The 26,555-nt window shown below is 40.0% G+C and overlaps 1 protein-coding gene across 5 annotated transcripts in view; it reads right to left on the minus strand.

Moving 5' to 3' along the window:
- Positions 1–1,263: 1,263 nt before the first annotated feature.
- The window catches only part of CALD1 (caldesmon 1), a 200,784-nt gene continuing 175,492 nt past the window's right edge, over positions 1,264–26,555 (minus strand). For 3 of the 5 annotated variants that reach the window (XM_074144465.1, XM_074144467.1, XM_074144469.1), the window contains 10 exons: positions 25,420–25,568; positions 19,729–19,984; positions 17,974–18,114; positions 10,806–10,849; positions 10,635–10,713; positions 8,328–8,465; positions 7,248–7,343; positions 4,871–4,951; positions 4,517–4,547; positions 1,264–2,949 (listed from right to left, as the gene is read on the minus strand). In XM_074144465.1, coding sequence (XP_074000566.1) covers positions 2,921–2,949; positions 4,517–4,547; positions 4,871–4,951; positions 7,248–7,343; positions 8,328–8,465; positions 10,635–10,713; positions 10,806–10,849; positions 17,974–18,114; positions 19,729–19,984; positions 25,420–25,568 — 1,044 coding nt within the window. In that variant the 3' untranslated portion in view covers positions 1,264–2,920. Of the gene's footprint in view, positions 2,953–4,516; positions 4,548–4,870; positions 4,952–7,247; positions 7,344–8,327; positions 8,466–10,634; positions 10,714–10,805; positions 10,850–17,973; positions 18,115–19,728; positions 19,985–25,419; positions 25,569–26,555 lie in introns of all 5 variants that reach the window. The other 2 variants (XM_074144466.1, XM_074144468.1) reach the window with 1 other exon arrangement.

Below are 26,555 nucleotides of genomic sequence, written 5' to 3' on the forward strand. Positions count from 1 at the left end.
TACTCTGGAAGTCTCAAACACAAAATTAGATTTTTTTGCTCCTCCGCTGGCAGCATTCAGAACAATATATCCAGACTAGGGTTGGCGTTATCTAAGGAAAACAGAAAAACTTTTCTTTGAAAACAACAAAGCAACTGTAAGCTAGACTCACAATTGCTTAGTGCTAAGCTAAAGAAAGGCAGGCTTGAAAAAGGCTGCTCTGTGGCATTCTGCACGCTGACAAGAGAAAGGCTGGCTAGGATGCCAAGTGAGCTGCAGGAAAGCATCATCAGAAGCTAAGGTGACAATCTGATATTGTCTGAAAAATCATCACCTCATAATGGTATCAAAACACCAAGAAGACTTGCAGCGTTGCTGACTCAGCCACTGGGGTTTGTTTTTGGTGAATTCTGCCAGGAGGTGGTGCCAGCTGGTGGGGACAAACCATGAGCGCACCACTTCACAGTATTTCCTAAAAGTAAAAGCGATCGTGCCCAGCACGCTGCCACGCTCTGAGAAAAGGCGATAATGGGAGCAAAAGGAACTTACCTACCTCAACAAAGAAAAGTGCCACTTCAGCAAAGACCGCAGAAAAAATTAGCAACATGGCTGGTCAGTACAAGGCAGGAAAACAGGCACGCTTGCAAGCATGCAGGCTCTTTTCAGGTTAAATTAGGGAGCATCCGATTATTTCTCCCCCAGTAGTTCAGAAAGCTTTGCTTGTGGCAGCCTTCCCAGTGCTTCTCATGGAGCTGGCAGCAGCCTGGGGGGGCCTCTTCCGGATGACCATGACCTGGTTAATGCAGGGCATTACGTGCTGTGCTGCCGTTAGAGCAAAAATGAAGGGGATAGGAGGACAACGGGAAAGCCAGCAGCTCCCCAGGCTTGGTATCCATGATCATCCATGCCTGGAAGCACATCCCTCTGAGGCAGACAGAAAAAACACAACGGCTCTTACACAGAAAACGTCTTTAAAAGCAGGAAAGCAGATGGCTGTGCTGCTGGGTCAGAACCTACTTCCTTGGGCACGCTGACTTCTGGATGATGCACAGCTTCTCTCTTGTACCAATAGGCATGACAATTAAGATTTTTATTTTTATTTCCTTAAGAATATGTAGGTAAATCTGCTGATTTTATGACTTGGCTGTCTGGTGTAGGGTAGTACATCAGGAGAGACATGCTTTGAGGTTCTTTGCAATGGTACCTTATTTTACACAGCCTTAGCACAATTCCTATCCCAGTTACAACAACTGGCTCATTCCTACTCATTAACAAACAGGGGGCTGCTGATGGAAATATTCCATTTATTGTGGATGCAGTTTCAGAATACATTGTTTGAACAAATCATTTTTATTGCAGCTATTGGATGTATTTGAAAGACTCAGAGGAGTGTTTACAAAACCCCCAAACAAAAAACATGACAACTCACAGACAATGTCAGGCACAGTTTCACCCCCTACAGATAACTATGTGCATCTCTATATGTAAACAAGATGTTTCAGCCGAGCAGGGGAGCTCATATTGGGGTCGAAAATATAACGTTATTCTTCTTTAGGAAGAAGACAGATGCTGTAAAAGATGGAGGTGGTGAAAAGGGAGATCCTGGTAATTCCGATGCACTACAAAGCTGTTAACAACATGCTCAGGGGCTACTTCAGTTGCTCAGTTTATGCCACCCATACACTGTAGGATGTAAATGCTAAACTGTATGGCATGTAAACTCAAACCAAGCTGACGTCTTATAGCCATGTGTTTAACTATATACAAATGAAAACATCTGTAAATAAGATATTAGGGAGAGAGAGTTAAGAAGAAGCACTATAAAGATAGAGGTTTACTTCATTTTAGGTGGACTTAGTGTACGGCACCGATGGATGGCAAGATTTAGTGTACAGTTATTTGAAACAAGCTCCATCTGTGTTTAGGTTTGTTTTTTTTCTTTTTAATTATGGTAGTTTTATATAAATTAAACTACAACGTTTTATACAAGTGACCTATTTTTGACCCTCTATACCCTTACCTTTTCTTCTTTTAAAAACTATACTTTCTTTTTAATTACCCATTACTGGGCAACTGACATTTAAAATTTTTTAATACTTATCTCACCATACCTCTAATGGCAATTATGAAATCTTACTATAGAAAAGTGTGTGATTTTGTCTTTATTTTTTTAAGCTGTGATATTGGCTAATTATGTATGTTTATTACTAAATATAATACTCTAGCACGTATTAAAGCATTCTACCATTAGTAGTGCCTTTAGGCTAAACTTTGTAAAGCTATGTGTGTATATAATCTAAATTGCATTCAATTACTAGTCACTAACAACAAAAAGAAATATCAGTACCGCTGTCAGCTAACATAACCATCCAAATTTAGGTATTAACTTAAACTAGAATGGAGAAATTGATACTTAAAAAAAGTATAAAACAAAAAAACTAAAACACGTTATTGATGCAGTATTTCTCATGACATGGGCAACTTACAGAAAATATTACATTGTCAACTAAAGATATTTCTTCCATGCCTTAGTCTAAAGTGCAGAAAGAAAGACTTCTGTATTACAAAAGTAACCATTGTTTTTATAGGTTCACTGCACACCTTTCTTGAGCAACTTCACTTTACATGCATTTTGGGTTGGCCTCTTATGCCAGTTGAAATCACTGTTCAGATACGTAGTTAGTTATGACTATCAGTAGGAGAGTCTATATATTTCACAGCATGGGTTTCTTTAGGAATAAAGGCTCTTGTGCAAAGGCAGTACTATTAAGATGAATGTCTAGACTGATTATTAAATACAGTGCTAATATACATGGTTTTAACTGGGATAATGCAAAAAGACATTTTGGTAAATAAACATAAATATAAAAAGAACAATTTAGCACTTTTTCCTTTTCTTTTTTTTCCCCCAACTGATTGGTCCAGCGTCTTTAGTGGCCTTCTACGGTTCTTTCTCAAATTGTCTCAAACCTGCTGAGAAAAAGACAGATTAAAGATGGCTTGAAATAACCCAAACGTATCTCTAAAGTAGAGAAGGCACGGCTCTAGATTTACACACAGCATGTAAGAAGGCAGGACACAAGCTGGATGCTGCTGTTCTCGTGTACTGGGATTGCTCCGAGGTGGTCCTCCAAGAGGACAAGCAGGATTTCACCTCTCTCGCCTCCAACAGCCCCAGGAAGCAGCTCAGGCTGTGCTGCAGTGCTTGGTGAGCCCATGGGAGGACTGAAAGCCAGGTCCTGAGAGCCTCCCTCCTCCAACCCCTTTACTGAAGCCCTCATCTCACTCAGCCTTGGAAGAGAGGCTTGAGAGCGTCCGAACTTCTCAGTGTAGTCTGCTCCCGTAGGCACTGACACACGGCTGCTAACACCTTCCATGGGAGCAGAGCTGCTCTAACGCTGAGTGAGCCTGAAAACCCCTCTCCTTACAGCTCAGTTGAAAAAAGAAGAGGAGGAGGAAGACAATTCTGTTTTGCATGACTTTTAAACTGATCAGAAAAGTTCACAGGTATACCATACCTCCAGCTTCACATACGAACATGAAGAAAAAGGTGTGCGTATACTAATGTGTAAAAAACAAAAAGTTTTTCTATGTTTGATCATTTCATTCCTAGTGAAGAATCAAGGGATGTTGCAAGGCATCTTTAAAGCTACCGAATTGATCAGTGAATTTCCATTCTTCACCACTGGTCCTTAGGCACACAATTCCTTTAATTGGTTTTATTTGGAGTGTTTTAAATTAAAATAAAAATTAAAAAAAAGCTAGGAGGGTAATTTTGCTGATTGTTTGTTTCCCAAACTAGTAGTTTCAAAATGACAATAATAAGACTCTTTTTGCCTCGAGAAGACACCAATGCACAGCTCCAGCAAAAGCAGTGCTGCTGCTGAGTGCATTTTAACTCCTTTCTAGTCTGTGTATGCAAGAGCACATGAGACTCACCAGAGTCACTCAGAAAGAGGAATTATTTTTAAAAATCAACAATGCTGAATTTTCTTTAGGCTTCACTATTACCCAGTGACAGTGTTTAAAATCACAAGCAGGGCTTGCTTTCAGTAGCACATTAAATCTTCCATTTCTGCTCAAATAATGCTGCTGCAAGAACCTTGCTTTTTGGGTTTTCCCTCTTCAGTCATGAAAGGCATGACCACTCCTGCTGCAGCCTTTAAAAAAGTCTTTGCCAGCTGCCTTGTGTTTACTGTAATTAGTTAAATGACGATCCCATTCCTCGGACCTCACACAGTTTAATGACTTTCTCCAGCTACACCAAATATACTACACATGTCACTCAAACAAGGTTTTTGCAAACATGGCTGGAGCACTGCGAGCCCTCAGTCCTCCTAGAAAGATGGTTTAGGCTTATTTCCCAAACATTTGTGTTTTGATGATATTGCAATGGAGCTTTTAAAAAGTCAAGGCAAAAAGCAGAGTTTTTTCTATCAACATTAACAGCCATAGAATTTTAAAAGTCAGATGTGCCTGTAGGAAAACATGGCAAAGTTTCTATTAAATATGCAGGCGTGTTATTAGAATTACTTACCATTAGTCTCTTTTTTCCCCATAGCTGATACCTGTTTGAAGAAGTAATAATCCATTATTAAAGTTGAATAAGGGAAAACATAGCTATTTATAACAGGGGAAAAAATCAACTCCATGCAAAGGACAGACTTCCACGCACAACACAGCTCTGCCAAATATGAATATAAAAGTTACACACTGCCCATGGCTTTCTGTGCTTCATTGTACTTTATTTTATAGATAAAAAAGTAGGTTAATAACAAAAGACATGTGGAGGCCTAATTCCAACTAACTGACCATATGAAGACAAACAGCACATTCCCACAAGTAAGCCTCCCACAGAAATATTATCCTTTTAACAGTGCACTGAAGTTACCTTAGAAGAAGAAGATGGCTTTTCAACTGACTGCTTCTCCCAGAGATTACGTTTGCCAGATACATCTCCTGGTTTTAAATCCTGTATTTTTAAATTAATGTGAGAGAACAGAAACCAATATTAGTCCAGATTTATCTTACTTGGGTAAAGAAAAAGTTAGAATGCAACTCCCTCATAAGAAAAGTTGAGGAGCATCCACTAGTGGTAAATATTACATTGTCTGTCAATTATAAAGCTATTCGGAATGACACTTCACATAATCACTCTTCATATATACATGCTTTATGACAAAAAACAATCCTACTGCATCTATTAAGTACTGCACAGACTGGTCGTAACTTACTACGTTCACCCTAGGGAGTACGTTGAAAAGCTACTGCACCGTCGGGTTTTTAAGAAAGACAATTCCAATTTGTACAGAAAAAAAAAAAAGATTTTTTTTCTGAAATAGTATTTCTATTAGGGAGGAATTCAAAGGAAGCTTGTCTCAGTTATTTTGCATCAGAATCAAAATATTTTATTACAAAGCTGTTAAAAAAAAAGGAAAAAGAAAAAGAATGGGACTTCTAATACAACAGAAAAGCAGATCTTCCTCTGCGTTCTTAAACATAGGTTTTCAAAAAGTGTTTAAGTCCTGCAGAGTTTTCAGAATCTTGTTCTTGCCATCCATAGACAGGTAGTTTTCTGCCCATGAGAATTTCTAACTTGGGATAGAAAATTGCCCAGTGATGAATGAAAATGTGATTTCTGCAAGAGGTATTTGCACCCAACAGAGATGCTCTAGAATTGATCATAATTTACAGCCTAAGAGGGCTGCTAATAGTTAAGACTTTAAGACAATTGTGTACTTCAAAAAGTAAGTTCAGCAGTAACAGAGGAAGGAAGCAACCAGCAAAATTGCAGAGGACGTTATCAAAAAAAACACTTGCAGTGAGAATTATCACTAAACCACTTTCATAATCCTGAAATCATTTGGGACCTATGAATTATGTTCACCATAAAACAAATTGAGATCTTTGCTCCCTCTACTTTTAAGTGAATGTTGTTCCAAAAACTACAAGAATTTGATGGTCACAAAAGCTTCAAACAATAATTTATTTTAGTGGAGTGTGATGGGGGGGGTGGGTAGGAAGTTATTTGCTAAATACAAAATTTTAGGTTTCCTTTGATTAATCCTGGTAAAAAAAGTAAAAATCATACATTGCAGATGTACATCATTCTTCATAGTCAATTATAAACAGGTTTACCTGACCAACTTAGCAAACAGACACCCAAAGAAGAGGAATAGGAGGAGGGCAGGTTCCTTCAAGCAGAGATATTGAAAGAAGAAAGAAGAATCTATTGAGAAAGAGGGAAATGAAGACATAGATAGAAACATTGGCTGGGGGAAAAACAAGAGGTTAGTTTTACATTATCTAAAGGATGCAACTTAAAGGAGAGGAAAATCTAGAGGCAGATTCTGTGCTGGTTTTCAGCAGCTGTGATTAAATACAGCAACCACAATGACTTCCTTTGGTTTTATATTCATGTCCACGGGGACACAATCTCCATTTAGCTGACATTAGGGACAAAACTGAAAATTTCAAGCTCTGCTTTGGGACAAACAGGAGTGTGAATTGAGAAAACGTTTGTCAGGCTGCACCTTTTATAAAGGGCAAGAGGATTGGCAGAAAAACACTACACGAGGATATGGGAAGAAACCAGTTCTTTAATAAAATCCCAAAGTTGAATCATTAACACCATGAGTGATGCCCTACTATTCTCCAATACGGACGACTACAGCTCCAGTTCCTCATCCCTACCCTTCCCCACCCCACAATTACCTGTTTCTTCTCCTTCCCACATCCACACTGCAGCTTCCCACATTGCCATGTTATTAGTTTGATAGCATTTTCTGCTTTGATTCTTGCTGAAGTAACGACCACACTAAAGGGCCTTTGTTAGAAATGACGTTTAGGCTCTTACAGGATTAAAGTATGTCTGTTGTATTTAAAAACATACTTGGAAGATTTTTACCAAAAAACAGGGCCAAAGAACAAGTGTTTTATCCAAGGTCTATGGCTGGTAATTTCTAAATTAATGACAGGCCTTTCACAGGTGGTAAATTCATGTCCGTCTTTACCAGAGAAATGCTTCTCTGAGCACTATCTTTTTAGACCACCCCTAAGCTGTAAACTGAGAACTGCCCTGTTTCATCCCTCCTGCCTTTTCTGACTACCCAGGAATCAGCAGCCAGAGGGCCTCTGTGAGCTTCTGAGACAGGACATGCAGCAAGGTTCCTCCAAAGACCATCAGCTGGTTGAGGAAGCACCGTCCCCACCTCTGCCCCAGGAAAGAACCCATCTACTGAAGACATGGCTGTTGCAGGTTTACTTACAGAAGGCTTTGGAGCAGGTGATTTGTTGCCCTCTGGGGTCTTGGTTAACCACTCATTGATACGACTGGAGACACCGACCTTCAGTCCAGCAGTCTCCTGCAAAATAATAAAATCTAATCAGAAGACTTTCAGAGTGGCTTTTGCTATGTTTTTCACAGTTTAGATTTAAAAACCAAGCTAAGCCTGAGTTTAATATAGAGGTCCTCACTGAGACTATGGCTAGCTAAGGGTCATCCTGTACGCTCTGAAGACATTGTTCCTGTAAACTACACAGAACTACTACCCTCTAGTTTTCAATAATGATAAATGTGGGCTGACATAATCATTTCCACTTCAGTGATTCCACCCAGGAATAAGCCCTAGACATAAACCTGATGTTTCTGTCATAGTACCAAAGTACAGGGAGAAAAAATCTTCAGCCTAAAAGGAGACACCAGTCTAAGTCTAGATTTTGTTTTGTTAAACTAAAATTTTTTTTTAAAAAAAGCACATAATAAAGGAGCTGAGTGGCCTACAATTTAGATCATTAAAATAAATCTTCAAAAGGTTAGAACAAATTACTGAAATTTCATAGCTATCTGTAACAACCTCCTGCAATAATCCATGGCTCAGTTTTTCAGCTATGATGAATGCTCGACTCACATCAATTTATAGAAAGGAAATGCTGCCTTAAGGATTTGCGCAGAACAGATAAAAGTCTCACAAATGCTTCTATGCATGATCTATAAAACATCACCATTATCTTGCCTATTTAATCCTTCTTTGCCCTCTAAAAGAATCTTTCTCAACACAAAGAATTTCTTTGTTCTCTGCTTGAACTACCAGATATATTTGTCTAAGATATCTGATGTGCCTCTGGAATGTCTCATAACTTAGCTCAGTATGTCACTAAATTCTTCTGTTATACTCAATATTGCAGCCACACAATTTTGTGGGTTTCTGAGGACCTCAGGATCCTTTGGGATATTCTTCACCAGTGATGTCAAGAGGAGCATCCAGGCTTAATCATAAGAATACGAATGACAAGGTCAGGTCCGTAACATAATTTTTTATAATCACTGTGTAAAATTAAACACATACCTTATTTGGTGTTCCTGTCCCAGAAGGTGATGAAAAAACATTCCCTTTCTCCCACATGCTCTTGATATTACGGACACCCTCAGCTGGAACATGAAGATCGGAGGCTGCTGGCTTAGCTGATCTTGCAGACTTTGTGCCCTACAGAAAAATTGAGGCCAGTTGGTGTTTAGCATTAAGAAATAGAGTCGCAGGGTCATTTGACTCTGGGGCAGTGCTGGGGAATGCAGCAGCTGTAAGTAGTTCTAGTAATGGATGATCACACAAAGATGGAGAGGAATACCCAGCTCAAGAGATGCCCAAGACTCCCCAGCTTTTGATTTGCAATTGCACCCTTGACACGACCAGTAATGAAAACTGCAATCACTTAGATATTTGCGTTTGTTACATTTCTGAAGCTCATCACAAACCACAGCTCTGCACACAACTGCTCCAAGGCTTTCATTTGGCCTCTTTCAAGTCTCAGCACCTGCATCTGTAAGCATGGCTCTTTTAGGGACACAGCTAAGGAAATCCTTATGCGGAGGCAGGGGAGAAAGGCTGTTCTGCCATTCAGCATCAGACTCTGTTCCATCTGGCCCAGACAACTTAACCTCACAAGTCAGCATTCTAGGGGTAAACTTCAGCAATTACAGCATATTTGGAATGAGGTGTTTTTTTAAAGACTGGGGTTTGAGGGTACTAGTTTTTTTTTGCAGTGTGTCTTTTCCATGGTTACCAAAAACATTAGACCAAACTCCTCTTGCTCCTTTTTTTCAAAAGTCTTGCACATTTTACATAACACAGGTTTAAGGAGAATAAGAACCTATACGAGCTGAGGCTTTGCCTCTCTAGTCACAAAGAAAGGCAGATTTGGCAACTTTTGAAAAATCAGAAACTCAGCAAAGGAATAATTTCAGGTCAGATGGGAGGTGAATACAGCCATGAAGCTGCACTGCCTGCCCCTTGCTGTAGAGTTATGCTTTTTAATATCTAAATGGAGCGTAAAGACTCAGGGCCTTAGCACAGCCCTACTGAAAATACTGGTGAACCTAGCATAAGCTGGTGGGCGGGCTGGTCCAGTGCTTATGGGTTGACAACCTTCACTATTACCTAAATTTCTTACAACAGACGGAGCTGTAGCTCCAACCCATCCACTCTCTTTAAGGAGTTTAACATCAAAGCCCTTCGTCTCTCTAGGGTGGTTATGTCTCATCCACAAAAGGCACAGAGTCAAACGGGAAAACAGAAGCTGTATGCTCCTGCTTTGATGATGGGGGTATTACGGGCTGCCATGCCGACATTCATCTTTTAATGGAGGGGTCTGAGCTACCTTCAGCTTGACATAGGTGCTGGAGGCAAGCCTGAGCCTTCAGCACTGTCATACATGCAGTGACAGAAAAAAAAAAAACTTTAAAAATTGATCTTTGATTGCCAAAGTTGCATTTAAGTTAAAGGAAATATATAAAGCCTAACCAACTAATACCTTAATGGAACACCATGCTTAGAGTCTATATGTGAACAAGAGGAGAAAAAAAATCTAGCAGGGAATGAAGAAGTGCTAGACCTTAATCACAGCTATCAATCAATATCCCTCTTTATACTATTCTCTTCCCATGACACTTACCAACCCTAGAGAGTCCAGTTGGTCTGCTAACTACTAGCTTTCACATTGCATGTACTCACTGATTTATGAAAACAGCTAAAAAAAAAAAAATCAGACAAAAAAACAACCCACCTATTTTTCGTTGAACTATGAATAGAAAAAGCCCTCAGTTCTGGCTTCAAGATATATTGTTAACCATTACTTGTCAAAATCAACTAGGGTCATATTCTGCATTTTATTTTTATTCTGTTTTTCCTTTATCACTGCTTAACTCCTTAGTTCACTGAAGTGTCTGTCTTCGCCAAAGAATTTCACTCTGAAGTGGCAGCCAAGGACACAGGCCCAGTTCCTCGGTCTCCTAAATAAGCTGCTAAATCAGCTTTGCTCAGGATCACTATCAGCTCTCTGCTGATGGTAATCTCATCATCTGAGAAGAGTATGTGACTGTCACTCAAGAGGTGATGGCTGAGTCCTTCAGGAGCTACTCCAAGCTTACAAAGCAGAGCAAATTGTTGCATGAAAGGGAAAATACTAATCCGAGGTTTTGTTTAGATGTATATATAGATGTTGGGTATAGGTGTGCCTCAAGCATTTTGTTCTTGAAGTCACGTTAGAAAGAGTTTGTGACCAAAAATCCCTGCAATTCTTGAACAGTAAAACATAGGCTGAATAAAGTCCCAAAAGCCATTGCTAACCAGCGCCACCGTGACCTGGAATTAACTTACCTCAATTGCACTAGTGTACTGCTCAAGTCTACTGTCAATCTTTGAGACAACTCCTGTTGTGTGGGTGGGTTTCATACCACTGTAGGAAGTAGAAAAAAGAGAGAAAAAAAATATTATTCCCTCCAATTAAACACCACTGTTTTGACTGAACCTACTGCTTTGTTGCTTTACCTCTTCTGAGCGGATTTGTTCAAAAATTCTGCTCGCTCCTCTATCTAGAAAAGAGAGAAACAAGAACTATAAGTTTAAAATTAAGAAAAAGGCAGCCTTTTTATTAGCCTTATTTTTTAAAGGCAGCTACAGGGCCAGGCTAAAATGTCATTTTAAATGTCAAACAGCCAATCTGAAAGAGATGCATTCCAACAGAAATCACCACAGACACACACACAGGTTTTATAGCTAGAATCCTATTATGCTACAGATTTCATAAGGGTAGATACATTTTCTGCACTAATGTTTCCATCCCGCATATTTCTTCAGTACCTCATTGGTAACAAGAAAACAACCCGCCAATACAGAAAGGAGAAAAGGGGAGAAGTTTATTTTATAAAAGGGGTTGATATTCACAAAATCTATGTCAAATTTCCTCATATCTCCCACATAAGAGCAAGTATGTATCTCTTGAGACAGACAGCAAATTTAATAAAGTTTTTCTGAGTTGAGACATCAGACTAGGCCAGGTTTGAAGCTCAGCCACATACCCCTATCTCATGCATGTTTTTGCAGGACACTGAAAATTTAATTTGAGCTCCAGAAAAACCAATCAGAGTGTATTCTGCTCAGGATCAGCAAGGTCACTGCTGAGTCAATATCTACCAGCTGTTATTACACAAACGGATATCTCACGTTTCATCACTATTTTCTACTCTGTGTATAGGAAAATATTGTAATGTTTCCAGGGAAAAAGAATCATGAAGGTCTCATAAGACTTATGCCAAATCTCTCGATAATTTGAAAACAAAAAGACTCCATCCCTGCATAAAGTTTTAAAACATTTCATGATGGAGGGTCGATTTGCGTTCTGAGTCAAGAAATACTTTAATCAACTTCCTCGTGTCTCTTCCCCATCGCATTGTTCCACTTCTTGTCCCAGGCTCTTCAGTTTCACTTAGGAGTAAAATATATGCAAGCAGCTCCAGGGGATAGAAACAACTAATAATCAGCCCAGCTGGATTCCTGGGGATTCCCCAGTCTCAGTACGGGTTGCCCGTTTTCAAGTTACTGCTGTGGCATTCATGCCTTTAAAATAAGGCAATGACAGCCATTCCTTTAAATGGTTCTCCTCGGTGCCTTTTAGTATCCAAGGTGGTACCAGAATACCAAATCCCTCAGCAATCCCATCAAAGGGCATGCATGTTTTATTTCTCAGGTTTATACAAGCGAAAACTCAGGAAGTTCGCTGCAGTGCAGAATTTGCCAAACAAGCTCACGGGAGGAACTCCAGCTAGCATCAATCCAGCTCAAAGGTACCTCTGAAGCTCTAAAAATATATATATATACAATTTACAGAGTAATTTACATTAACGGTTTTAGTTGCCAATACATGCTCTAAATACAGTCCTGAGTGGAAAGATGGGCTTTGCTGGGGTATGTACCAACCGTTTCAGCGCACTGTTGTCACAAGGTGGCAGCAATAGACCAGGCAGGAGCTGAAGAGCCCTTCACACCCACACCGGTAGGGAGCTGCGGCTCTTCCTCTACCAGCCTTGACAACTTTGCAACTAGTTTCACCCAGAGGAAATGCCGTCGGCATTGCCACAACACGAGCAAGTAAATTATTTGATCAAAAGTGATTAAGCAGATCTACGGCGATAACTTCAAACCCATCACCTCTCCTCGACTATGGTGTAGTAGGAGAAGTTTCCCACAACGCTGATTTCTTTCTGGGTCGTAACCAGCAATGCATCAAAATGGTGAGTTAGACCAACAAGAGCTGCTGGTTTCTCCCCTGCTCTGCATGAACGGGTAATTCCCCAACTGCATCAGCGAAACCCTGGCTGGCAGCAAGGATAAACAATATGGACTGTCTCAACCAGGACTTGAGGTCACACCTAATAATGAATTTAGAGCATCTTCTAGTTCAGATGAACTGAGGCTCCACAAAAGGGACAGATCTTAAAAGATGCCAACTGTAGCTTCTTTACAGTCTTCCTGTGTTCAGGAAGGGGAGATGTTTCTACACAGCAGGACAACCTGGCTGCAGTAGGCACTGGTGTAAGAGGGGGATAGATTGGGGGAAGAGGGACATGTATTTTTGGGGCTGTAATAAAAAGACATGGGGTCATTCTTTACCCAATGGAAACAGCAGTTCTCGGAGCACCTACTGCAGTATCAGGAATAAGGCAGAGATTGTTCAGAACAAGAGAGTGACAAAGCAAACCAGAAAATAAGTGAAACAGGAAAGCAGAGTTAGGAAGTGACCCTCAGAGATGAACATGGTCCTCTTCCCGAGGAAGCAGGTGCCTTGTGTGGATGGATAAAAAATTTTCTGCACATTTATAAGAGAAATTTGTTCTAGAGCATCTTCCTCAAAACACAGTATGCATCAAGTAGAAGCATACATTGAATACACTTACAGCAAACACACCTCTATACAAACGTGTATTCAAAATATAGGTCAAACACATTTAGACTGCACAGCAACATCTAAAGGTCATTTATCCACTGCACACCACACAAACGCCATGCAAAGAATTTAAAATGTTTGGCACATACAGTAAACAGTATTACAAAATAGATCTGTAAGAGAAATGGGCAAAGCAAGGTGGTTACCACAATATGCAAGATATTTCCTCAAATTGAGACCAAAAAATAAGAATAATCATTTTTCTGCATTCATTATAATGAGATCTTGTTTAATAGGTTGGGGCTATGTTTTGTCACCATGGAATACTTTCCAAAGCCCCTGACACAGAACACATGTGCTCCAAAGTCAACCTGCAGGTGTCTAATCAGACTATGACCAGAAAGAACACAGGATCTCGGGTTGCATCTCTCTCAAGAAACCATAGTTGCTTGAAAGTTAAGCGTTTAGTCCAGTCTTCTCATTTGGTTCCCTCTGTAGTCAGTGAAGAGACAGAGGAGCTCACCTCACCCTAGGAAAGGTGCTTGTCCACTGAGGGTGGCACTCACTCTGCCTATTAACTACCAAAGAAGCTTAGATTAGACAACAAAATGCTTAGATGGTCACCTACCCTTATGCAGGTAAAGTCAGGGAAAACGAAACCAACAGACATAAATCAAAACCATGTGGAGTCTCACACCTGATTGGGGTCTTACTCAATGGGGCCAGCACATGCAGGTGGCAAGGAATAAATTAAGCAAGATGTTATACAATGATATATGTATGCCTTTATCCACATTCAATACTATACAGACATGTTTTCTTCACTGACTGTGCAGGAAGTTTCTTGCCTATTAAAAATGCAGTTAAAGTGTGGCTGTCAAAGTACACTTTCTTCCGTCTGTACATCCTCCAAGGATAGAAACAGAATGGAAGAGGAATGAGTTAACACACAATTTGAGCCAATGACTTGGGAAACAAAAACCATCTAGATATTCCCAGTAAAATTTGTTTCATACAAAGACATTAAATGATTCTTAGGAATTTGCAATTGTGTATTAGATATTTTATGACAGAAAGTATTATAAAATGATATATAAAAAAACTCTTCTCAAAAAATGAGTCAAGGAGGAAAGGGAATAATAAACGCATGCAGAAATTAGAAATCCCCGTATTAAAATTTTGCCTTATATCCAACAGGTAGAAGAACCTGGTGGAAATCCATTTTGAGTAGTCATCCCTGGGAGTAAAGTGGCTTCTCCCTGTTCTCTCTGAGTGGTTCACGTGCTCTTTTGCTTCATTAAGCACAGCTAGGCTTTTTCCTGGTGTCAGCAGCATCTGTGCAGAGTACACCAATTTACTCCAGTTTACATGCCAGACTGGAGTGCTGCCATCAGCATCAAAGATGGGGAGAAAAACAAATGTCACAAATCCTGTTCATACCGCTCTATCTTCTCTCTGCTATAGGAGTAGCTCAGCTAGGAAGAACAGATTTTGTGGAGTCTAATTCTTTCCAGTCACTGCCCCAGCTGTCAGGTATGGAGAGCAGTAACGAGATAGGACAAAACAGGTCTTTAAGGAAAGGAAAAAAAAAAATCTCAAGCCCTGAAAAGTCCTATCTTCTAGCTTAGCTGTCACCGTTGCCTTGCAGAGAGTGCAGGCTGCCACATCAACCCAAGTTTCCCAGGAGATATTTTCTGCAAAGACAGGAGATATCCCAGCCTCCCAGCCTCCTGCCATTGCTTCCTTCTATCAATGCCTTATTGCTTCTGCATTTCTGTAGGGGTGGAGCGCACCCCCGAGAGGAGATTTAGCCTTGAAATATCCTGTTCACTCCTGATTAACCTAGAGAGTAGTTAGGAGCATGAGCTACAGTGGGATGGGAGAGCAGCAGAGGTTGTTCCAGTCTGTGTCCTTAGAACAAAACCCAGGAAAGAGGGCTGAGGCTGGACAGAGGTTTAGTACTGCTGTTACTGCCCACAGGGACTCCACCAGCCCTGAGAAATCCAAGCTGCTTCACCCTGAGCTAGTGATGAACTTGTCCTGTATTAATTTTGCATGCTTCCTCTTCACTGTCCCTTTGGAAAGGACCAACCCTGGTGCTGTCACTGGGAGGACTCCATGCTGCAGTAGCAGTTCTGCTGAAGTAACGTCTCAAGTTTCAGGGAAATACTGTATTTAACAGTTAACACAACAGGAGTTGTCAGCACTGTGTAGGCTGTGATTTATTAGAGGCCTTACTAGATAATCATGGTAGTTCTTTCTAAATATAAGCATATATGTATATTATGTCCTTGTTTGTATACATATGTTTAGATAAGTGCATCCATGAGCCATATAATACATGGAGATCAATTGCACATCTTGATCTCTCAAGTCTGAGGCTGCAAGTCATGCTAGTCCATGCCCTGCCTGATGGATAAATGCAGTGTCCATAAGATGGCAATACGCCACACTCCTTTTCAGTTTATCTCCCTTCTTTCCTTTGTTCTTGTACTTCACTTGGTAAACAGCATGTCCTAATTTCCTCATCTAAGTCACTCCCAGAAACTTCCCTTTCTTCCTAAAAACTTATCACATCAGGAAGGATAAGCAAGGAAAAAAAGATGCTTTGCCAGATTGTGATCTGGAGAAGTCAGAATGTGCACATGTATCATACAGTATTCTAATACTGAGCCTCTCTTTTTTCATTATTAATTCCAACCACCCACCCACAATTGAGTATTTAGGGTTCTCACATGACTCAAGACACAACTAAACAGATGATGCATTCATCAAGGGAGAAAATTTGTGCCAAATGCTTTATAAGTTGAAAGATAACCTGGGCAGTGCATAACAGGCAATGAAAAAGCTACGTACCAACCAAGTTAGACTAGCCCGAGAAGTCTGTCCAAATGAAAAGTAACAAAATACACTGTCTTCTAAAAACTGAAGTTTGGCATCAAATTTGACATCAGGTTATTAAAATGAGATTATTCTCTCCTCAGCTATTGACCACAGGAGGCCAAGAAACAGTTTAGGGTGTGAAGTTCAACAGCATTACATGTCTACTGTGGCCACCCACAGACACCAGACTGGAATATGTACAGTATCACCAATTTTTCAGAGACACAAACAGAGGAAGAGAAAAAATGTGCATAGAGTTTCATATATCAGTTTTTGTAACAAACAACATCTACCTAACAAGCGATAAAATCCAGCAGCAATAATCATCATAAAAAAATCAGACCCTGATCATTAACGACATTTGGAAAATTCCAGCTTTCCTCTAAAAATACACTTGGTAGAATAGTGTAGCATCAGTCCAAAAGTTCTCTGAAAGCTATTAACCTCCTGCCAAATCCAGTGTTTTTTCCCCACTCTCCCCCAAATTATGATCTATATCTTTCGATTATGTGTTTTCAAGTATAATTTCCTCTCTTCTGAGTCATCTGTGAACTAAGGCTCCAAATGTATGTCATAAAAGGCATCTCAATAAACAGAAAGAAGAAAAAGAAGCCCTCCCAGGAGGGCTGGAAAGAAGCTGTACATTTATAGTGTCTGTTATTGACATGGTCTTTTGCAACTGAAATGGCAAGCCCAGGTTTATCTATCAGGAGCAAGTTGTGAAGCTTGGCAATCTTCACTTACAGCTGTATGTATTCTGTTCTTGTATTTCAGGTTCAGATGTGTGTGAGAGGTCAAAGGTAAGTCCAGTCAAAACCATTTGGACACTGTATTTGCTATAACTGGACACAAAACAGTATAGGGCTGAAGCTCCAGATCGGTTCAAAGTCTACCTCTCTGTGAGGGGAAATGTAATTTTGACCAAATGTAGTTTGTCACTCAACAAATACAGTTCTTAACCCCATGGAGATCCACTTCACGGTCCAATGAGCTCCTATCTGATAACCTCCTGCCTGGTTCTTTTCTCTACTAGTGCCCACTAAGGAGCTTTTCTTGACAAACATTCTGGATTCTTAAATGATTAATGACACAAAATGAGAAAAGGAAAAGACAGTTGAAAACAACTAATAGATCTGTAGCTTGAGCTTGCACTGAGAAAGCAACTGGACTGAATACCAAAACAAAGTTCCCAATAATTTCAGTGGGGCCAGGATTCCTCCTCCATGCTGAAAGGCCATTTAATTGGTTTATCTAACTTCCAATATGATATAGGCCACAGAAGACCACTCAGAAATTCCCGCAGCAACAGAATGGGTTTTTTTCCCCTGTTATGTAAGAAAATAAAATCCAGCCCAGTACTTCTAGATGTTATTTTTAAGGGGATTAGACATAAGCTAGAATTCCCATATGGGGCAGTTTCAATTAATGATGATTCAGCTGAATATGCTTAAAGACAAAGTAATCTGGCAAGGAAGAAAGTGATTGTGGATGCGGAAGGAGAGAGAGAACATTTGTGATCTTTGTCTGCTTCAGTTCACAAAGCGCTCCTATAATAAATTAACATTGAAAATCAACACAGTAATACAGCTCTAAGTTTCCAAAATAATTTTCTCTTGAAGGTGAAGATCCTTTTGGGATATTTTTCATCAACAAGAACAGGTAACTCCCAGTCTAGACTCTATTTTTAGAAAGGATCTGTAATTTTCAATCATCCCAATGAATGAAGTCTTTCAGCTAAAGGTTTCAGGCTAAGCACTATTTCACAGAAATGTCCCAGATCTGATTTTAAGTATTTCCATACTGCTTTGTATGGAAAGCATATGGCTGTTGGTTTGGACTGCAAACCCCGTTACTTTTTATGTACTATATAGATGTTAGTGGGGAAGTTACCTTAAGAGATGAACCTTTAGGACTGAAACATTTGAATGGCTTCTTGTCTTCAGATACACCATCTTCTGGCATCTTTTGACGTTTTTCAGCAGCTTCAGCCCTTCTCCTTTCAATTTCTTCCTTCATCCTCCTCTTTTCCTCCTTAAAAAATATGAATGGTCACATATTCTTTCAGAAACTATATCACCATTACAGAGCTTTGCGGTCCTGCAAATATTTACCAAATTTTCTAAGAACTGATTTTTATGCCAGTCAAAAAAGTTGTGACCTATCTGAAATGTAGCAACACATTGCTGCTAATCCATCACAGTGCTAAGGAAGTGGGGAAGACAGCTAGTCTGTGCTGCTTTATCTTCTCACAGTGAGGTCACCAGATTTATTGCCATATAGTGCCACTTAGAGAGAAAAAAAGCACATTTATAAAAATTTTAAAATTCATTTTTTTTCTGTATCCTCATGTATCACCTTTGTACTGTTCTTCTGTCCATCCACTCTGGCACTTGTTGTGCCAAGATTAATACTTCACAAGAAAAATCTGTAGGTGCCAAAAAAAGTGATGATCAAATGCTTACAGTTTCCCCCTGAAAGAGTTAACCTGAGTTTTTACTTCATAAACTACAAGTCAAACCAGAAGCCCTCAAAAGCACAACCATTGTGAGCAGGGTCTGACCAGCAAGGTATTTTGCAATCTCAGCATCAATTGAGTTCCTCTGTAAAGAGCTTAGTATATTAAAGCAACTGGCATTCAGCTGGCAAATACTGTTATTATTCATCTACCATTTGTTTTCCAAACAACTAAGATTCCTAAATGATGCACCAGAGATTTGGAGATCCTATTTATGGAGTCCCTTGGCAGAGGAAGAACAAGCAAACAGATGTGCTTGGGTACTCAATATTTAAATAGGCAAGAATATCTTCCTAATGAGAACTAGCCCATTGTAACTATATATAACATTAGCATTCCAGCTCATCTGCAGCAGACAAATTTTGACATGCACTCAGTAATTCAACTTGTGTAATGTCAAAAAGACACCTCGAATAAATTCAGAACTCTGCGGCTATAACACTGCCCTCAACATTTTGCATCTCCAAGAAGACAAGAAATATGCAACTATTGAAGATGAAATCCTGACTCATGAAGACATTTATTAGAGCCCCATCTTTCCTGAGGCTAGCACTGTAATGTTTCTTTCTACCCTGCATGACTGCATGTTTTACCTCGCGTCCTCACTAGAACATCTGTGTGATATGATCACTTGATATCAAATATGGCATACTTGCAGTTAAATCTGAAGGTTAGAAAATGGGGTGATTTTAAGGCTGGGTAGCATATTTGAAATCAAGGTCTGTTGCGACAGATCCTGACAGATGCTAAGAAACAGCGATGCCCAGAAGAGCACACAACCCAGAAGGCCCAGATAAAGGGCACAATTTGAAGCAGTCACAGCAGCGATTCCCCACACAGCAACATCAGATCCAAGAAGGAGAAGCACACTTTAGCCTGTACGCTTGGGTTTGGTCTTGCCTTCCTCATTGCATGCTCCTTCCTCACCTGTGAGCTGATCTCCCATGGCCTCGTTTTGCCCTTTTGTTAAATACAGACCCATCAATCTCCAGCTTCACCAACATCATTGCCTAAAAGTGTCTGTGCAGACACTGCAGTAAAGAGTTATCAACTAGTGCAAGGCCAGTGCAAGTAAAGAAGTAACAACAGGGGAAAAAAACCCAGTCCAATACATCATATTTTACACTTACCTCTTCTCTGGCTTTTCTCTCAGCCTCCTCCTGTTTCTTCTTCTGCTCCTCCTCCTCCAGGATTTTCCGGCGCTCCTCTCGCCTTTTCTTCAGTTCATCCAGCTCTGCTGCCGCCTCCTGCTGCTTCTCTTTCAGCTTCTCAAACTCCTCGTTCTCGCCTCGGCGACGGCGCTGATCTTCTAGCCGCTTTGCAATCTCAGTCTGAGACCCCGGCTTGGCTTCCTCGGCATTTGCGGTCCCTTTCAAATTGGAGCGGCTGGGAAAGAAATGGAAAGGAAGGTGATGCACCATGGGTTTTCCCTTCCTGGCCTTAGCCACCTGCTGCCACGCGCTTACCAGCAAACATGAGAGCCTGGCACTCAGAAGTATGGCTTTATAAGACCTTTTGCTGCTTGTGAACTATTGCAGGCCCAAAACATTTTCATCAAGAGTTAGTAGGCTGAGATACTACAAGGAGCACCTCTCCCATCTGCTGCCAGTGAGTAAGGAATCTCTCGCGTGCTTGTGTGCACAGGAGCTGCACCACCCTGCCTGAGAACTCAGGCCACCTCCATTTTAAAGAGAATTTAGTAACTGAGCTTGAAATATTTAGCATCTCCTGTAACTTTAGCAAGAGGTATCATATCTCATCACCATCTCTATGGTATACAGTAAACTGTTACAGTTTTACACCTCTGCTCTGCAGTTTGTGTACAGAGGAAACACTTCCAAAAGCATATTATACTTCATACAGAAAAAAAAAAAAGGGCAATAGAAAGCTGTAACTAATTCTTCTCTATTGATTTTAAATGAGATAAATTTACATATTAAAAACTCGTAGCAAAAATATTATACTATGTTCTGTGTAATAAAAGACACACTAATCCTTTGCTTTCAGAGGCAAATATTTTTTATAAACCCTCTAGAAAAAGACAAGCAACTTTGGGGACAGAACAACATACCTGACTTGGGGAAAACAAAAGGAGACGAGAGGGAAGAGAATGTTACAGCTTCAACAGCATTTTAAAAATCTACAAAGGTTCCCATCTCATCTATAACACCTATCACTTGAACTCTCCCAGCCTGTATGAACAGAAATGTTCATAAGATCTTTTCCTGACATTTTCCAGGGAAAGTATGACTTTTTATTAAGGAAATGGAAATTATTTATTAATGGCAACTTTCCACAGGAGAAAACCAGAAGTTTTCCAACCAGCTGTGATATATGAGGCAGAAAGAAACACACAAAAAAAAAAAAAAAAACAAAGAATTTGCATAGGTGAAGGGCATACTTTCAACAGAGTCAGATAGCATCACCTAGTTAAACAATCACCACACCAGTGTTTAGACAAATGTCTACTCCCTGAGAGCGTTTAATATTACTGCTGACAAGGAGATAGGTACCTAAGTGGTATCAGTGTGCTATTCACAAGAGACAGAAAGGTAATGTACTTGCGGAAATTTTTTTTAAAAAAACTTTTCTGCTCTGTTCTGTTGGTGTTTAAAAAAGCTGTATATGATGACTTCATTAATGCAACCAGAGTTTTGTAGAGGATAATACCACAAGACGTTGTACAAATCAAGCATTACAACAATAACTGTTAGAGATGACCAGATTAGAGATGACATGACAACATGAAGAACAAATATCACATAAATTTGCAATCCAGTGAATCACACCCAGTTCTGCAAAGGTGCTTTTCATTCCGATAGAAGCCTCATCTAGATGGAGTTAACTATATAAAACAGGCCGTAGTACCAGAGCCGAATTATCTCTGGTTTCAGTATCAAAATGGAATCTACTAGCAGAGTCCTCTGCTTTCACATGATCTTACCAAATTGGATGAAATTTGGTTCTAGCACAGCATGCATGATTTAGGAATTGTATCATTAAAAAACATATGGCAAAATAGCATGACAAATCTGATGCTATTATGTGAATTTAGCTGTTGTACTTCACCTGTGCAAGTTCAACACTAAAAGTAGTAGGACCCGGCATTTATTTTGCAATTTGTTTACTTGGTTTTAGAAAGTCTTTTCTATCCAAGAGTGTAACATCACAAAGCAAAGCTAAAGAAAAAAAAAAAAAAAAAGTCCCAGTGGTCTGTGAACGTATGTACCCCCAGTACCTTCTCATGCCCGATTTTCTAACCTAGAGTTATAGGTGTCTAGTATCTATTTCTCTAATATCACCTCATCATAATCCTTTTCTGCTCCAGGACATATTCCTGAATTTTTTTTTTGCAGTGGAATAACCTAAACCATGAAAGTAGAACCGCAAGAAGATCACCCTGCACCACAAACATCAAGTTAATGTAAGTGGTCATGAAAAAGGGCTTGCATCAGGTAGCAATGTCTAATTAAAGAAAGAAACTCAATCTTTTTAAATGAAAAGATAGATATGCAATTAACTAAAGCATTGTGAGAAAACACTTGAAAACTTATTTGAAATTTCATTTAGCCCATTCAAAAACAAAGTGAGGACCAATACCTGAGGTGTAGGTGTGAGGTATGATTTTGGGTGTCCAGCCTGAAATAACTCTGATTCAGTTTGCAGAGGTACTGAAAACCCAAAATGTTCCACAAGCATCTATAAGGCACTGAGTATTTCTAAGGATCCAGTGCATCTATCCTGCACAGATCACCTGGCTATTCTAAGGCTATTCCTTCATTCCAAGGTTGTAGCCTCTATAGTGAACGTCCCAGGAACCTCACTAATTATTTATATTTTTTTTCCTTCTTGGTCTCTGAAGTCTGTGTTGTCAGCCCACCCAGACCTGCAAGCTTCAGGCCCAAAGAAGATGGAAGAGGTCACTTATGGTAGACATAATGATATCCCTGGCAAGGGCAAACACTCAGCCCTCAGAATTAAGAGAACTAAGAACATAACATTTGCCAAGATTCTCTTAATAAATAGCCACTCTGTTTTATATCAGCACAGAAGAAAGGTCAGTCCTCAGTGACTTCAGTTCAGATAGCCTCAATGACATTAATAGCCACTCTCAGATTTCAACTGATAAAAGTCAAAGGTAGAATTTAGTCTTAACATTTTTGTTTGGAGACCTGAGGTGACTATTTAATCCTCCTCACAAAGAAGGACATTAGAAGTTTCAAGTTAATTTTATTCTCATGAAGCTCACAGGACTTCCCCTACTGGTTCTGCATAATCCAAAATAGCAAACAATAAACTGGCAGTAATTCTCCTTATTTTCCTCCACCTCCCAAGCTCCTCTGTTTTCAGCAGATTCTGGGAATCTCTGTTCCCTGCTGTTGACGTTGGAAAATCAGTATTGAGATGTTGGGTGGAGGAAGAGTTTCATAAGCACCTCTTTGGTGCTAAGTAATTAAGTTGGTTGCCAGCTTTCAGACACAGAGGAAAAGGAAAGAAGTGGTTTGTGGGAGCCAAAAATGTCAAAACAATGTGAAAAAACATGTTACATCATATTTAGGACTTTTGCAGTCCTGTATGAGAATAGGGAGGAAGGCAGGTGGGAGGGGAGATGGGAAGGGGAAGCCATAAAATGGGGTTTTATTCTGTATTTCTCTTACTGACTGATGTAGGCAAACAAGACGCAGATAAGATTTTTCTTTAGCCTCCACTACCCTGCTTGATTCTCAATCCTCACAACTGAGAGCTAGCCAAGTTACATGCTTCCTAGCTAGTATCTGATATGTTCATGTAAAAACATGAAGAAAGATAGTTCCAAACAAAGCCAACAATGTGGGGGCAGTTCATTAAAAAATGGGCTCAGAGCCTTAATTCATACCTAACAACCTAACAAACACTAGAGCCTCTGCTGATGTTGCCAACTCAAGTTTCTACTCAGCTGACAAAAGGCTATTAAACAGGCTTCTTCCCACATTTGGGAAATAGTAGAAGAAAAACAGAAAAAGAAAAAAGGAGTGGAAACTCAAAGCTACATGTTGCCACTAAGGCCTTTCTCCCACAGGAAGTAAAGCAAACGAAAACACAACACAAATATTTTTAGAAAACCATTCTCATGTTATTGATGATGTGACCCAAGTCATGAGGCAGGACAGTTCTGAGCAAGGCTGATTTCCTGCTATTCCATCTCCATCTCTGTCTTTTGGCCTTAGGTCACGGTGTCTCTGGGGACTGTTGAACTGCATTTTATTTTGAGAAAGTTTGATTTTCCCGGAAGAATCACAAGGGGAATGCCGAGATACAACAGCAAATCCCATCTGCCGTGCGCAGATTTCTCAAAGTGCCTGGAGAGCTTAACCTTTTCTTTGCCTGGGTCAATGTAAAAGAGGAAGAGAGGTGCAGAAGGAAAAAAAAATATTTCTATCCTAGTCATTCCTGTTTTTCTGCTAAGAGGAAGAACTTCTACATGCTTCATGTATCCCCTCCTTTTAGCAGGCAGAATCCTTTTTTAATAAACTTTCCACTAGAAATTTGTAACCTTCATTCAATTTCCCAATATAGACATAAGGCAACTATTTCCTTGAAAAGAAAAATCAAAATCAAACTGTGATACAGCTTATACAAAGACAAAAAATAGAACATTTTGCCTAGGAGAGGTTTTCACCTAACTGAAAAATCACTTTTATAGGGAAGCCACTAATTTCAAGGTTTGCCTTGAAATCAAGAAAGAAGCTCTTTCAAGAGTTACCAACTGGATTGTGCTCCATACTACTATGCAGAATCTGATTAAAAGCAGATGGGTAACTGGAAATAGGTTATTTCAGTAAAGGCTGAGATCTAACTTAAAAAATTAAAGAACAAAATCTGGGCTGTTGTCATTATTTGCCTCTGTGCAGATATTAGAAATAAATGTCCTTCAAGGAAGGAAAGTGCTGGAGTGAATCCAGAGGAGAGCCACCAAGCTGGTGAGGGGTCTAGAGAACAAGTCATATGAGGAGAGGCTGAGGGAACTGGGCATGTTTAGTTTGGAGAAGAGGAGGCTGAGGGGGGACCTCATTGCCCTCTACAACTCCCTGAAAGGAGGTTGTAGAGAGGTGGGTGTTGGCCTCTTCTCCCAAGGGAATAATGACAGGACCAGAGGAAATGGTCTGAAGTTGCAGCAGGGGAGGTTTAGATTAGATATCAGGAAGAATTACTTTACTGAGAGAGTGGTCAGGCACTGGAACAGCCTGCCCAGGGAGGTGGTGGAGTTGCCATCCCTGGTGGTATTTAAGAAACGTGTAGACATGGCACTTCAGGGCATGCTCCAGTGCCCGAGATTGTTGGTTTGTGTCTGTTTGTGGGTGGGGTGTGGGCATTTGGTTTGGTTTTGGTGTTGGTGTTCTGGGATTTTTTGGGTGTGGGTTTTTTTGGGGTTTTTTGTTTGGGTTTTTTTTGTTTGGGTTTTTTTTGTTTGGGTTTTTTTTGTTGTTGTTGTTGGTTGGACTCGATGATCTCAAAGGTCCCATCCAGCCAAAAATATTCTGTGATTCTGTGAAAGCCCCGGCAGAGCAAAAAAAAGCCACTTGTCTGTACTGAAGGAGCAAGGCTATTTACATCTGCTTTCTGTACTTCATTTTGTTACTGCAACAATGTGGGGGCAGTTCGTTAGAAAATAGGCCAAGGGCCTTCATTCACACCTACAACCCAATAAAAGCTAGAGCCTCTACTGGTGGTGGCAACCCAAGTCTTCTACTCAGCTGCTACAAGGCTATTAAGCAGAGACCCAGAGATGGCCCCATGCTCTGCTATAACATAAGCAAGCCCAATGCTCACTTGGAACTTACCCAAAAGCGTTCTCCGTAGATTTAAGTTTTGGGGCAGTGATTTCACGTTCTCCATTCTGTGCCTTTTGTTCAGGAACTCCCTTCTTACGATCCCAGACACTTTTCATTTCCTCTTTGGGTGCTTTTCCTTTATCCTTGTCATCTTTTACCTGCTCAGGAGATACCATAAATCGTAGAACAAAAACAAGAAAGAAACAAAACAAAACAAAAAAAGAAGTCACAATGAGGCATTCTAAACAACAGCTGAGGAACAGAGATTTGTTGGTATTAATGATTAACTAAGCAACTATCTTCAAAATGTTTATGTGCTTTATGGCAGAAGTAGTCTGTAAAGCTCAAAACTGTGACCAACCACCGCTCCGCTGTCATGATCTGAATTCAAGATGAAAACATCTTGAATAAAATTATCAGTGTTTACTGAAAGTTTTCTGCAGCCATAGGACTATGCTGCCACATTGCTTCATTCTGCACCTCAACCCTCTTCCCCCCAACTGCAGCATCATTCACCTATTGCCTATTAAGATTCTGGGTTGCAAACTCTTTGGGTCTAGGCTTGTTGTTACATTCTTCATACAAGTTTTAGGGCACTGGAGCAATAAAAATAACACATAACCTTCACTGATTGTCAAGTTTGCTTGACAAAGTTCCAGTGTCATAGCAGGTGGATACTTCAGTATTTCAAGAATAATGGCCAAAACACAAAATTATCTTTTGATCAGAGTAAAACTTACTCTGACAAAAAGCACAGTCCTACCAGGAGCTAATCATGGATGGCATTATGAGGCATGAATATTTTTAATCCTATGAAGAAGCAAACATTCTCTGTGGAAACACTAAAGCAAAAATTCCCACTATCCTTGCAAAGCTTTGTCCTATACTTCTTAACAGTAATCGAGTATATTTAGTGCATGGATTTCACTCTCTAGTATTCCTTCAGAGTTATGAGCTTGAAGTATTTATCAATATCACAGATGTCCTGATCCCAGCATGATAAGTCATGGCTAGATGCTGATAAGAGGAGGAGGATATGGACTGATTTAAGTTCTTTGTCCTCAGGTGGAATTATTCCCACTCCATTAGACAGACTACCAGCCAAAATAAATTTTCAACAGCAGCAAATGAAACATGTACCTCCA

Source organism: Numenius arquata, chromosome 2, assembly GCF_964106895.1.
Source record: "Numenius arquata chromosome 2, bNumArq3.hap1.1, whole genome shotgun sequence".
Taxonomy (NCBI): domain Eukaryota; kingdom Metazoa; phylum Chordata; class Aves; order Charadriiformes; family Scolopacidae; genus Numenius; species Numenius arquata.